Raw genomic sequence first — 17,808 nt, 5'->3', positions numbered from 1 at the left:
ATAAAAATACTGGATTTAAAAAACAAAACAAAACTTCTTTGTATATTGCAGTTTATGAAATCCAGCTAACTTGTCTTGTACAATAAACGGTACAATAAACAGAGTATACAAATAAATTAAGACAAACAGCATACTACATAAATCATGGCTGTGCACACCTACCTCTGCTATAAGTGATAGCCTGCAAGAGCATGGCTCAATTGTGAACAGGACAAAAAGTCATCTCATTCTACCAAATATAGTTTCTAGCGGTCCTGATAAACACCATGCAGGAAAAAAGTATCACTGTCAGAATAAAGGTGTAAAGGAAAAGGGGTTTCTATCGCACAGATTGGGGAATAACCCTCTAATACTTTGATCCTAAGAAAATTCTTGTCTCACGTAGAGGGGTGCTACCAATAACACATATGATATAGTTAAAACAAAAAAGAGGCTAGAAGTTATTCATGGTGCACGATGATTCCAATTCATCAATTATTGGGACACAACATAAATTTAAAATATAACCTTTATTAACATATATATAAAAACTGGTCTCTTAAAATAGCGCGAAATATAGTGAAAATATGTGAATTCGGTGAATTAAAACTCTGAATGCGCTTTGACTTCTGTTTATTAATTCGTGACCAGTGCAGGTTAGCTTGCCTTATTAGTGTATGCCAGATTCCAACCCAGATTATATTATTATTATTATTATCGTTTATTTGTAGGGCGCCACAAGGTTTCCGCAGCGCCACACATAGTACAAACAGTAGACTATACTGTGGGTTGAAATGCGTTGGCGGCTGGTGACCCGGGTATCGTGTGTACAGGTGACAGTGCTGTTTAAATTTGGAACTGAGCTGCAGCAGTGAATATTTATATACATGCGCTTTCATGTTTTACACTTGGTTGGAGTGGAGTGAGAGAGAACATATACTGCAATACTGTTAAGGGAGCAGAGCACAACCCTACAGGCGCATATTGATCTCCTGTAATGTAAGCATATACCCTAAGGGGGAGAGAATTGAAGAAAGAATCACGGGTGCTTATTGGAAGTTTTTATTGACATCACCTATTTTTGAGGACTACCATATACCCCATAGTGGTGGTGGACTTTATTTGGTGTTGTACGTTATCATGCTATGTTTTTTCTTTGTCTCTTCCTTCATTATGTATCTCGCATGACGAGAGGATTGAGGAGATACATTCCTCTGTTTTAGAGGCTCTCTGTGAGTCAAAGACGGAAGCGCCAGTGTACGTACCTATTTGTGTATTACCAAATATAGTTTCTGGCGGTCCTGATAAACACCATGCAGGAAAAAAGTATCACTGTCAGAATAAAGGTGTATCAAGATCCAGTGCCTGCAAATCAACTACAGATGTATCACCAAATGGTGATAAATAGGGACTTTGATTGTTGGGAATGTTTTCCTCCACATGCAGAATTTTAAGCTGGAATTTCTAACCCAGTGGGTCCACAGCCAGATTTAACTGAATCATGCCATCAGCCTGTCAAAAATCACTAGGAGTCTCTCTTACAGACATGAGGATCGTCACTTTTACACCCAGAGTGGATAATACTCACAACAGAACTCAGAGCCACAGGCTGGAGAGCCCACCTTAAGGAACAAATTGCACAAGGGGCATGACCACAAGGCATGAAAACAAGTAAATATCTTTGAAACTAAAGCAGTGAATAAGGTGCGAGAGATTTTCAGGGCTCACTCAGCACGAGTGTTAGCAACATCTCGGGCAAGAAGGGCTCAGGCTTCAGCAACAAATCAAGGAGATGTCTGGCGGCAGCTCACAGCTAGTTGAATATGACCCAAAGACATAGGGAAGAAGAGGAGCTGTTTTATATACTGTCTGGGGGCATTTTTTAAATTGTCTATCTAAACTAGAGATCGAACCTACCGATTGACTTGGCTGCCATGGGATATTTTGAGGAGAAGGAATTAACAGTAAGCATAATTCTCATTTTTCTGGGCCACTACCCACAAGCTATAAGCAATTGACCCCCAGCATATTTATTAGAATGCAACATTGTGGGGGAGGGCTACAACATGGTTCTTATGTGAAAGCCATGATTGAGTGTTGTGCTCGTTTGTCTCTGCTTTTGTCTTGGTGAACTTGGTAGTGTTTAGGAATACCCTAGAAAAATGTTTTACAATAGATGGGTCAAGGACGTCATTGCAAAATCTGTGCATTTTTCTGGAGAATGCAATTGCTAGGGGTAGATGCAATTATGATTTCCTTACAAAGTGTAGGAAATCACAGTTAAATAACATCTGAGAAAATCCAGAAACAATCTCTGCCTGCTACAACACTGCAGTTCTTATCTCACTACTGTGGACAAAGTAACTTGGTCATTTTTATTTTATCCATTTCCTTTGTTTATTTGCATTATTCGCCTGTTAATTATTCTTAAATCCAACAATGTTTAACACATAATTTCTCTTACTGTCCATCCACGGCACTACCCATAAACTATAACATCCTTCACTCTCCCTGCATCACACACCCTTTTATCCATATTGCCCCATCACTCCACTTCCGTCTATTTAAAACTCAAACATTTTCCTATCTTTATTCCAGAACGGTAACATTCTCAACCTGTCGCCAGAAAAAAGAAAAGATCACACATCATAGAATCATCTTTTTTCTCTCTCTCCTTCTGCTTCAATTACCTGGGGGTAAATGTATCAAGCTGAGAGTTTTCCGGCGTATTTGGAAAACCAATCAGATTTATTTAGTACATTCTACAAAATGATAGCTAGAATCTGATTGGTTGCTATAGGCAACATCTCCACTTTTCAAACCCGCTGGAAAACTCTCAGCTTGATACATTTATTCCCTGGTGATATATCACCAAAGCCTGTTATTCGATTCAGAACACTATAGAAATCCAGCAAGTCCTAAACACATCACCAGTCTTCTATCACATTAAAACTCCTTAAACTGTGCCCTATTGAATGCAATATCCATGTCTTGTTCCTTTCAACCAACCTCAACATTCTGGCAATAACAAAACCATGGCTCATACAATTAGACAATGCTTTACATGCACCCCTTTCACATGGAGGTCCCCACGTCACCCACACCCCCAGGTCTGAAAACAGTAAAAGGAGTTAGGGTTGGACTATTCATTTTTCAACATTGCACATTTACAGTTCTACCAAATGTCCCATCACACATGCATTCCCATCCTTTGAAGAAGTACATGCTCTCTGAATCTTCAACACATTCTCTCTGCATGTTGCTGTGATCCATTGTCCCTTTGGACCATCCCAACAATTTATCTGCCTGGCTCCCTCGTTTCTTATTCTTTTTACATCCCCACTATAATCTTGGGTGATTTCAATTCCCCATTGATTATCTGCATTCTCCTTGTGTCTCCAAACTACTCACACTAACCTCCTCTCCATGCCTCTCCCAGTGTACTAACTCCTGTACTCATCAGAGTGGCCACTGCTTTGATCTGGTTTTCTCTAGACTATGTTCAGTTTCTGATTTCTTGAACACTTCTTCCCCCCCCTTTCAGATTTATCACTTTATCACCTGTAATCTCTTTTCCATTACCTTAATCTCTCTGCTATCAAACTCTACCCAGCTTCCACACATTGACAGAAATCTGTTTTATTCATTATAAACTTTACACCTCTCTGCAACAATCACCCCAATTTCTACATTCTACTTTCCAGATCTGAATGTATCACATCTTAACCAAACCCTAGGAACAACCCTTGATCAAATGGCCCCAGCTACTCTTTACAGTATGCATTAACCACAATGACAGCCATCGCACACTAAAGAAACACAATGTCCTTAAAAACTTTCTTGCAAAGTTTAATGACATTGGTGAAAATCTTGTACTTCTCAGGACTTCCTCATATACTGCTTGCAACCACTCCTATTGAAATGTGCAGGACATTGTCAAACCTATTTCCAATATCTCTTCTTCACTCAAGCTTGTAACTCCAAATGCCTTTTTAAAACATTAAAATCTCTATTCAGTGCTCCCTTACCGAACAGGAAGTGTTGATGCCGATTAAGAAATGAATTGAGGGTTTAGTCTACAACACTGAGATTCATCCCATACAGACTACCGTGTGTCGGTAGCAGGACTTTGATTTCAAATCAAAACTTCAGAGGAACTTTGTTTCGATATATGCTTGTATGTATCATACTTTTGGTAAATGCAATATCTATTTTTATTGTGTTTGAATAAATTGCAAAATGATTTTACAACATGGAAGCGCACCCTGATTTTATTCATTTTTAGATTTAGAAGCAGAGAAGCAAGAAAAGAAGAATAGAAGCCAAGAACAGGTTACAGAAAATGGAGTGAAGGAGGATACTGAAAACAATGGGGGGGAAGCTGCAAAAAATGGGAAGAAAGTTGCAAAAAACGAGGGGGGAGAGAAAGCTGCAAAAAATTAGAGGTTGGGGGAAAAAGCTGCAAAAAAATTAGGGGTTGGGGGGCTGTAAAAAATGCAGGGGGAGAGAGAAAGCTACAAAAAACGAAGGGGTGGAGAGAGAGAAAGCTAGAAAAAATGAAGGGGGAGCTACAGTAAATGAGGGGAGCTGAAAATGTATATATATATATATATATATATATATATATATATATATATATATATCTATATCTATCTCTATATCACACATATATACACACTAATAATAATAAAATCACATACTTTGATTCACAATGAGCATAACCAAAATGCTGTATGTGTGAGCATGATTGTTAAATTTACCCCTTTATGACAGTAATATTACATACATCTCACAATTTGTATGTGTTCTGGTTAAATTTGTTAAACTGAAACTTTTTTTTTTTTTTTAGCTTCTGTACTCTATAAAAATTTTCAAACCAAAATGGGCTTTTACTTTTGTTTAAACGGTGGGACGTTCAGTAAACATAAGATACTCCAGTAGATTTAATCTATTGTCAGCATTTTTAGACACACTGTAAATTGGATGCTCCACCTTGCAACTAACAAAAGGGGCATGAGCCATTACAAGAATCATTAAAAAAAAAAAAAAAAAGAGAACAAATCATATTATGTTAATTTAAATTTCTATGCTACCATGTCTGGAGGTACCTTTTGTTTTAATAACATACAGTTTCATTAATAATTTTAGGGTTTCATTCTCATACAGAGGAGATTAGTTTAACAACAGTTTGCCCATTGTACAGCTTTTATTAAAATAAGCTATATGCCACTTTAAAAATACAATGCCTAAAAACATTCATTCCTTTAATAGTAACTTGATGTTTATTTGTGTAGAGGGCATAAAACTGCAGAAGGACATTACTCAGTTTTGGAACATTTATCCTAATACCATCAATAAACTATCCACAAGGCAGCTATTGATTTTGTGGAAAAGATAACCGAATTTTAGTAAGAACCACAAAATAAAGAGCTAGAAATGGCAAATGAGCATGGTCATAAAATAACCACAGAGACAGGCAATAAAGCTGAGCTAAACTTACCAGAAATATTGAGAGCTATGAAGCATTGGGACAAGTACTATAGTACAGACTGATTTTATGCATTGCATAATTTAAGAATGTAGATAATGATGACATTAGCTTAAATGATCTAGCCTCAACTTTTTTTGTTTTCTTTTTCACAACCCCAGTCCTAAACTATATTATTTTTAGCCAATTATTTAACTTTAGAAGCCATGTCCTGACTTATAGAATCCCATAAATGGACAGGCCCCCGCCTCCCAGAAGATTAGCATTCATATCCTGAAATACATCTGTGCTGCTATGAACATTCCACTGAAACGATAGGATACTTACCCTGCACCCTTTAAAATGCACAAGCAGATAAAGACTTATAACCAAAAGGCGCTCAGACCCTAATCAAAAACACCTTAAAAAACATCATTTTAAATGTGTTAATGGGGTGAGGGTTGGTTCCGCACAATTATATGCTACTTTTTTAGTATCAGCATAATGAAGAAAATATTTTTAAGAAACAAAACACGAGAATGCAGCTCAGTTTAAGCAAGATTTTCATTATAGGCAGGATAAGCTGTGCTTCTATACTTTTTTTTTAAAAAAAAAACCTCAAAAGAAACAGCAGATTTCCAAATGCAATGCACTGATGGACTAGTTCATTTTATTTTTTTAACATTCAAAGTATTTATTACTTATTCATTTAAAAGTTTTCATTTCTAGAAGGTCCCATTTAAAATCTGTGAAATACTTTTAAAAATAAAGATGTGCAAAGTAAGACATAAGTAATTTAAAATCCCTCAGTGTATCTATTTAAATCTCAATTTATCAATGGGGAGAATTTCTTCTCTTCACTTTATTGCAATATTAAGACGGATATTTATAACAGGGGTAACAAGGCCCTATTTATTCTGTTTGATACACCTTATTGCTTCTTACATATAATATGAAGTTAATGACCTAAAGTACCGCAGTATTCATCAACATTTTATTTAGATTCATCTTATTTATAAGTATTGCCAATCTTGCATCCATTACTATTTAGTTTTGAGCAGACTGCTCAAATAGACTTGCAATAAGCAGGTAATATGTATGCAGATGTGTTACAATGTCTCACTTATATTCCTAAACCATATCATATTATTAGATGATGGAAACATTGTAACCACAATTTAGTGACTCCTCATAGTGACACCTCTCAAATAATAAACCTTTTTTTAGGACTGCTGCAGGGACCATTTGTATCAATTCCTATTGTGCTCCACTAACCAGCTTAAAATAGTGGATTAGATTTCACCCCCTCCTTTGTAGTCCTAGGTTTTTATGAGTCTGTTGTTTTCTTACTGGAGTTGTGATAATCAGAAGATTCTTCATATTTCCTTTTTCTAGCTGCCCCTTACAGTCACAAGTAACTGTCTCTGTCCGTGATGACTTGCTTTATTAATTGGTATCTTCATATATACAGTTCTCTCCACAATTAACTGTGGCTGGGGAGTTGCAGTTTGAAGCTGTCACTATATAGCATCCCCAAAACTTGAAAATGGTGCAGTGTGAATAAGGAGCATCAACCATCAGATGCACTCTTAAGAGAGTTATAAAAAAAAAAAAAAAAAAAAAAAAAAAAAAAAGTTTAAATAGATAGGACATTTTATTATAAAAATAAACTGTTAGAAATAGGCAAACTACTAAAGGTTGTTATGCTTCAAAGGTATGGCTTGCACTGTTAACTATACTTGCACATAATGTATACAAACTATTTTCAAAATAAAAATTGTATATTTTTACCAGTTCTCTTATTTGATTTTTGGTAAAGTCAATTGCCTCCTATATGTTGAATGTTTTCTTGAAATTAAAAATGTTTTGTAAGCATACAGTTCTGATAACTCAAGTCAGGAGGCAGGGAGTACCAAGCTTGTGAGAGAGTTGCCATTTAAGAGGGGCAGAAAAGCAAATGGGGACGATAATGATGGAGCAGGGTAGGCACATTTGAAAAAGATATTTTTTTTTTTGTTTGTTATTCACATTTTATTTTTTGCCTTTTTTTTTTTTTTTTTTTAGAACTGATGCCAATAGAGCAAGCTGTGGATATCTTTCCACAACCACAGTCCTTTTGGAGTACTTTAACACTGTGGGGCATATTCAATTAGGTTTCCGCTGAACCTGCGCAATATCGCCGGTAATACGGTACCGCAATAACGCAGATTTTCCTACGCAACCCTATGGGGTGCGCACGAAAATCCACGTTATTGCGGTAACGTTGATTGACTTCGCGGCCCATTCCAGAGAGCTCCCGCGAACCGGAAACCTAATTGAATATGCCACCGTAAATGTAAAAAAAAGGCCAAGATTAAGCATTCTGCATAGAAGACATGTGTTTGGGGAAGCAGTGTTGAAAGGCTTCCAAAGACACATTAGCAGAGGGGCAAGAAAAATAAATGGGATTTTAGAGGGAAGTTAGGGAACACTGTGTTCACATACGGTGTGGATAATGGATAGGGTGGTAGCTTAGAGCACCAGGTTGCAATGATGTAAATAAAACAATGTTCCCACAGATTACTGCTCTATTTTTGGTAATATTAGTCTGAAGAAATGGCTGCTTTATTTTGTGTGTTCAGCTGATGGAGTTACATCTAAATGCGGCATTGGGGAACACTGAAGTAAAGACTACAAAAGCTACACACGTTATATAGAGGAAATAATCCAGCAGAGATTGTATATTGAACTTAACTTTGTATAGAATTGTTCATATGATCCAATAATAGTTTTTAGATTTCATTAAAAAAGACCTGAGCTAGAGATTATCATTCAGAAAATACATTTTTATTAGGAATCCAGGCTTAAAAGTCAGATAAGTAACTGTCCAGCACAATAGGATACAATAATAAAGCTGCAATTTGTTAAATAAGATATCAAGAACATAATTTTAACTAAGAGGTGAATCAATTTCAATGTAACAAAACAGCTTCTTGTACAGTGGAGGGATTGGGTAGAGGGATAACAGTCCAACAGCCAGTAAGTTTGCAGTAAACATTAATATTGGTGAAATTAAATACCACACAGCATAGTGTCCCTTAAGCAGTCAGGATGTTTTACCACTACTGAATTAGTAGTGATTGCTAGAAGAGACATGTACATCGTTGCCTTTGGACTTGTTTTTTCTGTTGCCTTCTTCTGTGATCAATTGGGTATAGCCTCAAATTAAAATTAGATCTGATGCTCCTCTGTCACTTATTGCAGCCTGAGTGGTTTGGAAGTCCTACCCACCTCTTCCAAGCATCGTCTGGAAAAAAAAAAATAGGGGGGGGGAAATACAGTCACACGTAAATTTGTAATCATATAAAATCAGCAATTAATTGTTACAAAAAAAAAATAAAAAAAAAAATCACCATTTGTGCAACAAGGTTTACACTTGGACCACGGGTGGACAAATTAATGCAAAATTTAGAGGCCAGTAGGATTGTATGTCACCATTGACCACAATAAAAAATGACTCCCACATTTTAGGCATCAGCAATAACCTTTTTTAAGCTATGTGGCTCTTGAGATTTTTCCAGTCCTGAGATGGTTTCAAAGTATTGAACTCAACACTAGAAAAGACACCTGTTTACCATAACAACTGTATAAAAAAGATTTCTGATTTAATAGTAATGGTTATCAATAAGATACCCCTGGTTATTGCAATGAAGGTCACTCGCCATGGCACAGAACTTTATTAGAAAATAACTGTCTGTATACGTGTCACTGCAGAGAAAATCTTGGATTTTAGATTTTCAACAGCATAATCTCAGGTGCTGAAAATAATGACTTCTGGTGCTGCTATCAATAATTAACTTTAATAAACATCAATACGGCACATGTGTAAATAGTAGTCTCATTTAATATGATGATAAACCACTTCCAACAAAGAATAGAACAACCATATTCCATTACCTATACTGTGACAATATTCATCCACAGGTAATGAACAATGGAGGAATAGACAACGGGAAACCCTAAGGTCCATCATCCAACACCTTAGGATAGCACATGAATCCCTGTTCAGCCAATAACAAACAGGCACTATGTAATAAGCTTATAAATGGCTAACCTAATGACAGTTTCTCTTTAAAATATGTGGTTTAAAGAGTTTTGAATACAGTGTTAAGTAGATCAGAGCCTGGAATATTGACCTTAAATAATTAGCACTTACCGGTAATTGTTTTCCTTACACGTGGAGTTACTAAACCAAGTTCACAAAACTTGTTTGCAGCATCTATAATTTATAGATGCTTTAGATTATAAAATAATGATTTTAAGTTGTGTAAGTTTGTTGTGGAAGACAGCGGTTTTCTTTTGGAATTCAATAAAAAAAAAATTGCAAAAAAGACAAACAAGCAATGCACAAAGACAGTAAAAAAAAAAAAAAAAAGGAAACGCTGTATGATACAAAAAAGTTTCTCATACAACAAAGGGGTTGGCTTCTGATATACTGTAAATTTGCTAGGATAATAAAGAAGTATAACTATATTAGTTAAATAAACACAAGTTATTAATTTCCTACACTACTTGAAAAAGCAGGTCATTTAAATGTGCTGCAATGTGGGTTTTATATGTAATCTTATTTTGACAGAAAATGATCCTAAACTACGCAAGGGCCATTACCCACTGGTGTTGTGTTGAATGCCAGTGACACCACATGTCATGTGGTGCAGTTGTGTTTGACATGCAGTGTTTAACAAGTGTGTGCACTTGTGAATGGGTGTTATCTATGGAGAACACTCCATTGATTGTAACAGCATTTATTTTATTTTTTTTGCATCAATATTTTTATTCAGATTTTGCAAAAGTATATGGGGTACAGAAAAAAAAGAGGGGGGAGAAGAAAATACATACAAAGGAACAGCATTTATTTTGATGTCTGTTGATAAGATGCCCAAGTCTATGAATAAGTATAGAAAAATCCCATATGCTTCATATTTTAAAAAGAGTTCAAGCGCAGAATGGTACCTAAGCTATACTACAAAAAAAAAAACATAAAAGCTTAAAGAAACAGCATACATATTAGTGCTGTTAGTTTGCACAATGTAGAGTCCTATGACTGGTTACATTCTCTTCCCTCTCTATTTGTGTGTCTGACAATGAATAAAACTACATAAGCCAGATCTGTAGGCATTGTGATTCCAATATTTGCAATAGCTGGAAAGTGGTTTATTTAAAGAATTCTTTAGGCATACACACGCAATGTGCATATCCTGGGATTAAACATGGAAACAAACAAACCAATCAAAACAGCACATGACACTTAGTAAGTCCAAATTTAACATTGTATAGATCTCTAAATGTAATGGGAAATAACTTTTAAAAAGTGTTCATTTGTAAAAAGCTGCAATCCACCATTTAAACAGAGAGGGACTCATTAGGCACACAAACCATTAGTAAAACAACACTATGTGTGTATATACAAAGTTCAGGTGGTACAGCCACACTCACCTGTTTGGCATTGTTTACACACTGCAGGTATTGGCTGGCCAATGCAGAACAGCTCAGAGTCTGTTGTGGGTTCTGCTGATAGCACTGGAAAATCTGGGCTTGGAGGTCAGCACAAATTGGATGTGACTCGTATCGCCTAGAGAGAACAAAATCAAATGTTATTTATGTATAACTATGGTCTGTAATGTCTTTCTTTTTCAAATCACACAAATATAATCAATAGTACCATAAACAAGTCAGTGCACTTTGCAAAGAACCAAACCCTTCCTTTAAAACTTTACAGCATTTACAATAAACATCAATGTTAGAATGAAACTCAACTAGTGTCAATTCAGCATATATGAAGACATAAGGACATATCTTGAAAGGTGCCCCGAACCAAACATTATTCAAGTGCTGTGCCAAATCACGTAGAGACTTGGCTCAAATATGATGACAAAACAATGAATGTAATCATGTTAAATGCTTTCAAAGACCATTAAAACCAGAGTCTTATGTAGACTACTATTAAAAATGTTCATTTTAAACATAATTACATTTGTGAGGCATAAAGAAAGACTCAATAATATTTATTTTATTTTTATTTATAAAGGCTTTAGCCCAGCATTTATTAGATTCTGCCGATCATGCAGGTAGATTTATTGGAAAAACAACAAAAAGTGCCTGCATTCAAACTTAAGCATACTTTTATAAAAGCATAAAATACATATTAAATATAAAAAATTTGCCTGAGTGCTTTCTATCTGCAGCCGGAAATGGCTTAGCAACATACACTAAAACACAGTGTTTCATGCAGTAGTTCTCAATGTAAGCGACGGACAGCCATGTTCAACTCCCTATTGATGCCAGTGACTCCTGCAGGATCTGGTAACATTGACAGATATAGGATCTATAATATCAGGGAAGCAGAGGACAAAAGCCTCAATAGTATAAAAGTGACATAACACTTAACTTGAATACACAATAACACTGTTCAGAAACAAGTATCACACTAGCATCAGGGCCACAACTACCATTAAACTTGGTGGTTGTCTAGGACATCAGTGTTTGCTTGGCGCCTGAAAGACTGAAGGAGCGACATCAGGTCACTCATCCAGTGTTTTTAATGTCCCCAACACCAGCTGCTGACATGGAAGAGAAGCAGTCAACTGCTGCTCCTCAATGTGTCACGGTTGGCTTACTGGAAATAGATCCCTAGGCTTTGCTAAACATGGCTTAGCCCACCCACAGGCGCGGAGTCTAACAGGCAGCCGATTTTCACCAGGAACCCCTGCAAGGAGGCATGGTCTTAGCGGCACCAAACCTGCAGGTCGTGGTCCCGTGAGTGAGTGAACAGCAGAATGATATGGAGGAGCCAGGTGAAACGGGTAGAGACGATGGAACCCACAGGTAAGTGGTATAGATATAGGAACAACAATAATAAGGCTAATGGTCAGCAGCCAATGAGACACTAGAATAGGTGCTCTGCGGTATAACAATGAGAGAACAGGAGCTGTCACAATGGTGTACTCAGGAGTAGGTAGAAAAGGTACTGGAATAGCAGAAGTTCAACACTAGACATAAGCTGAACACACTGGAGAAGCGGAGGTAACTCAGGACAACAGCTGATGAGTCATAGATGTAGTTGCGGCTCTGGGAGGCAACAGTGAGAGAACAGAGGCTGTCACCATATAGAAGTACTCTGGAGATGGTAATGGAAGTATTGGAGCAGCAATAGTTCAACACAGCCACAGACTGAAGGCAGAATAGAGTGGCGGAGGTAACTCGTAGTAACAGCTGATGAGTCACAGATGTAGTAGCGGCTCTGAGTGGTAGCGATGAGAGAACCGGAGCTGTCACGAAGTACACTGGAGATGGTATGAGAGGTACTGGAGCAGCGATGGTTCAGCACAGACGACGAACTGAGAGCAAGCTGCAATCCACAAGGAGAACAGGAACCGGAACCACAGGCTGCAGGAAGTGAGCTTGAAGAACAGGCATCAGACAGGTGAATCCAGGAGGTTTAAATAGTGCTCCAGAAATGCTTAGCCAATGAAATGAGGGAGGAGGCCCTGGAGTACAATAGTCTTGCACCTGCGCAGATCTGAATACAACTGAATGAATGAAATGAAGAGTGTCTGATGCTGGGACATGGCAGTTTCCAGATAAATGGAGACAGGTACTATTTGCGGGACCGGAGCATTACACAATGTCATGGATATGCTGGTAGTGTAGCTCTCAACTGTGTCATCACAACCCAACACCACACTCCCAGTCCAAGGAGCAGAAAATGCCGCCTCCACCTACAGCCTTACAAGCAGTGGTTTTGCGGGCACAATATCAGAGGGGTGCCACTTAAGGTGCCCACAAAGCTTCTGCATGCCCTGATTTGGAAGGACTGCTGAGCATTGTTCATCTTCCAGCTTTCCCTCTTCCTAGCTATGGCATAAGGTGCAGTGTGGTATTTGAGTCATACTTGTTTATGACACCTACTATTGTGTATTTAAGTTAAGTTCAGCCTTATTCCTACGCAATATAAACTTGTGTCAGATTTGTACTTTGGAGGCCCTTGTCCTCCGATTTCCTTAGTGTAGGTAGGTACCTTATTTGTATGGTTCTCCATTGTTATTGGATTCTTCATGAATCTTAGCCCTGGCATCACTAGGGAGTCAGTTGGAGCTTACATTGAAGAACTTTCTGCACATAAGTATCAGGAAAGGCCAGGGCATCCGATTGCAATTTCATACACAGAAAATTTGAAAATGGTTAAGTGCTTAATTCACTGTAAAGTTTGGTTGATAAATGAGAATGTATGCAGTAAAAACACAGCTCCACACACAAAAATTTAAGTAGCATACACTGTTTAACTCTACCTCAACAGGAAACATGCACAATTTTTGGTAAATGAGAAATAAAGCAAACCAATCCATTAAATCCCTTAAAAGTGTGTATTTGCTTAAAAAATGGCTGGTTATTTTTTTCAAACCTTGTAATAAAACCACAAAAAAACAAAAAACTCATGGCAACCTCAGTTCTAGATGGCATGTAAGGCAAATAGTAGAACAACATTATTATAAAGAATGCCAGAGGTGACATGAGCTGAGACCCACGCATATCAACACTCTTGACATGTAATAAATCAAATGAGCTTTCTCATTCTGCAGTCAATACCCATTTTAGTCCCTTGACATCCTGTCTGCTTATGACTAGCGCTCATTGTATTTTCATATGCTCCTATATCCATTTCCAATCTCTTTAGGCACTCCAATGTGATATTGATGAGCATCAACAGAAATGACTCCAGCAGAGCCTTAGAACTTTCCTGGATTAGCATACAAGGGAAAAGTGGTGGCCTTTTATTGATTCAAGGTATTTGTTATGCTGCTTAGTGCACAGTTTTCACTTTTGGGAAAACCTTAAATGAGATTACTGTCAGCCATCATATAGCAATAAAACATGGGGCAAGACAATACTCCATGCACACACATATGTATTGCAAGCTTAGCTAGTAAATGCTTCATAGAGGGTTAGCAATTGATTGCTGTAATATAGATATTCCCTGACAATGCTAACATACACATATACTTTAAAAGCCGGTTAAATATGCCAATGTTGCAGAATCATCTAATGAAAAAACAGGATTGTCACTATGAGCTAAGAAATATATTCCAGGTCGCTTCTTAACTATTACTGTAATTACAAGTGTTCCCATATCTTTCATTATAAGTGTTGGAAAAGCTGCACATTGGTACCAAGTTTAGTTATTATTAACATTTATTTATATAATGCCAGTATAAGCCGCTGCTGTTTACTATTGACATATTTTGTAGCATCTAATAGCCAATCTCACACATGGTGTCAGATTTTATTTATGTTTATGTATAACATATATATATTAAAATAAACTAGTTATGCAAGGTGTCATATGCAAACTACTTACTAGCCATACAACTGCAAATATGTTTTTGTGAATTAATCCATAGTATTAGATTGGTGTGGCTCAGATGAATTCTGTATTCAGCCACAGGTTAAAACCTGAAAGGGGAGGGGGAGACTAAATAAATTTATCTCTTTGATTTAGCTTCTAAATCTTGCTGCTCTACCCCTGTAGTATTTATGGATAGAGAGTTCCAAAAACCTAGTTACAAATGAGTGTCCAAAACCAATTCATGGCACCAGTTGTAAAACCAAAGATCCTGAAATCTCTCTAAGATTATAACAATAACATCAGTGATATCCAACAAACAGGCCCTTCACATTCTTGCTGATTCTGTGATACCCAAGGACATCTTAACTGGGTGACAGCAGCTGGGATAAATTTGAATGAAGTGAAATAAAGACGCAAGAAAATGTAATTTTCTCAAATATCATACTTACAGGAGTCATGTTTGGTATGCACATGCAGGAAAACCTATGACCTGTTGCGTGGAGGTAATATCATCTTTGTAGGACATTCTGGTAAAACATTAGGCCAGTGTAATAAAACCCCAACTTGAAAGGGTATGAAAGAGCTCTAAAAACTAATTTGCATTTAAACAGACTTTCTAGGTCTTACAGCACAGTGGAAGAGGGGATGTGGGTACATGCAGCAAATGTCCTGAAAATCTTAACAGATGTATTCAATTATGGGAGTCAATTTCATATTAAGACGTGTCCCTTTATTCCTGTTCTCCCAGGAAGCAGAAAACTCTGCTTAAGTTTACTATTTCTTTTGTTTATTCCTTTCTATTGTATTATATCTTTGTGTTTCACTTTATTTATTGTTTTTCATCTGAAGCATTGTGGATTTTCCATATTAAATTACACTTAATATGTTCATTTCTCTGTGTTCTTATGCATTCACTTGTCAGACCTAGCTTGGTATTGGAACGCTACATAGTTGAAACAGAGGAGATCACTTGGTTTATGATAACTCTGGGTCTATGTCAATAATTTGGTTTATATCATCTGAGATGAAAGCAAATTGTGATAGATTAGTTTAAAGGGAAACTGAAGGCTTCTTGAGTAAGAGTGTCAACTGTTTGCCACCACCAAGATTTTTGGTTGTGGCAAAGTTAGTGTTGTGGACAAACAGGGAGAGATTTAATCATTTTTAAACAGACCAGGTGGTTGTGTTTGATTATCCCTTTGACACAAACACACACATCTCCTGCAGGCTCAGGTGAGTGCTGGATCGGACATAAGGGCACTGCTTTGTCAAGAAGAAAATAAAGAAATTGCATGGAATTAACAGTAGAAAAAAAAACCAAACAAACAAAAAAAAGCAGTTAACTTTACTTCATCAACTTGGTTATCAATTAAAAGCTACTGTGATAGGTGTAAAACAAATGAGAGTATTCAATTGAAAAAAAAAAAAAAAAAAGAATAAGCGGCAGAATAATAAAGGAAATGTCTACTAGTAACAGGTCAAGTCGAAGTGGGCTGGAAAAATTCCATTCACTTCCACTTTCCAGTTCAGCAATTCTAAATATAATCATGCAAAGACAAAAACTTGATCACTGTGAGAAGGATTAGAAAAAACTCATAGGTCATATGTGATGTTGGCTTAAGTCATACAGAAATGTACAAATAAAAAAATATAATAAAATATGAAAAAATTACATTAAAATTGTGTTTCGAAGTTATAGAGGTTATTATATTTTAGGGACTCGGTCTACTCTACAACTTCCCCTTAAACTAACATTTTTTCTAAATGATTACATTTTATTGTAGGTACGTGAAATTTAAGGAGCAGGTAACTCACAAAAAGGAAATCTTAAATGGTTCAAGTACTTAGTACAAATATTAGTGTAAAGTAAAAAGAACCGAAATCTAGATATCAATGTTATGCCACAAAAACTTGTCTCTTGTGATGAAGAACTACTTGAATACTTAGCATGAACAGTTCTCAGACAACAGTTTTAAAAAGTATATTACAAATTAATAATTCCACAATATGAACTAGTAAATCGGATGTGACATTCCTAGTTTTTAAACCTACTGAATAACTATCCTTGTTATGTTCCTGAAGAACATTTTAAAAGATTACAACATTAGCATCTTCTTGTTTATTTACAGTTAAATGTACAAAGCTTTTCTTTTGATTGGCAAAAATGAAACAGCAACTGTTCCAACAATGTCCTATTATTACAAGCTGTGTTGGCAGGAAACTCTAATTTCTCCTCCATTACAAGTCTGAACGTGGAATAAATGAGGTAACTCAGGATTAATGGTTTCTATGCTGTGACCCTGCATACAACTCATCCTAAAAACTGTCAGATGAACCAACCACTTAAGCTATTAGCATCCTGTTACCATGGATAATTTCCAGGGCTGTCATTTGAAGGATAATTATATTTTTTTGGGGGTGGGAGCAGACTAGAAACAATGAATTGAAAAAGACCAAGGTGGTTGCTTTATGCTACTTTCCTGATGTATAGAACTTCCACGTGTTTAGTCATCTGGGTCATTTAAGATTGTGGACATTTACTAAAAAGTACACCATTGAGTGAATGATTATATACATTCTGATATATAATAATAAAATTAACAAAATAACTGACATATCTGTCAGACATTTAGAAAATATGATTCTAAGTATGTTACAAAGGCTTGAAGATAATGTGTAGTATTTTACCAGGAAATAGCTGCTAGCGTCAGGCAAGTGCATTTATCTCACAATGTAGCAATCATTGAATTTCATTAAGGAAATGTATGACATAGCTGAATTATTGGGTGACTATAGCTTATGACTAACTATAACGTTGTAGCTCTCTCTTTGGCGTAAAGTTATCTAGAACCAATGATGTCCTTATGATCCTATCAATATGGTAAGGAGAAAGTGGTATGGCATTATAGAATGTTCTCCATCCAAAGGAACATTCTACTAAATATCGTGAATAACAGAGCTGGAGATCAAAGTCCTTTCT

At 36.5% G+C, this 17,808-nt stretch overlaps 1 protein-coding gene across 2 annotated transcripts in view; it reads right to left on the bottom strand.

Annotated features, from left to right (window-relative positions):
- Positions 1–8,250: 8,250 nt before the first annotated feature.
- CHCHD3 (coiled-coil-helix-coiled-coil-helix domain containing 3) overlaps positions 8,251–17,808 on the bottom strand; it is a 177,563-nt gene continuing 168,005 nt past the window's right edge. For both annotated transcript variants that reach the window (XM_075208547.1, XM_075208548.1), the window contains 2 exons: positions 10,922–11,057; positions 8,251–8,732 (listed from right to left, as the gene is read on the bottom strand). In XM_075208547.1, coding sequence (XP_075064648.1) covers positions 8,709–8,732; positions 10,922–11,057 — 160 coding nt within the window. In that variant the 3' untranslated portion in view covers positions 8,251–8,708. The remainder of the gene's footprint in view (positions 8,733–10,921; positions 11,058–17,808) is intronic.

This window comes from Mixophyes fleayi, chromosome 4 (assembly GCF_038048845.1).
Source record: "Mixophyes fleayi isolate aMixFle1 chromosome 4, aMixFle1.hap1, whole genome shotgun sequence".
In the NCBI taxonomy this organism is placed as follows: domain Eukaryota; kingdom Metazoa; phylum Chordata; class Amphibia; order Anura; family Limnodynastidae; genus Mixophyes; species Mixophyes fleayi.
Note: the sequence above shows the minus strand (reverse complement) of the source record. Positions and strands in the feature narration are given on the sequence as shown.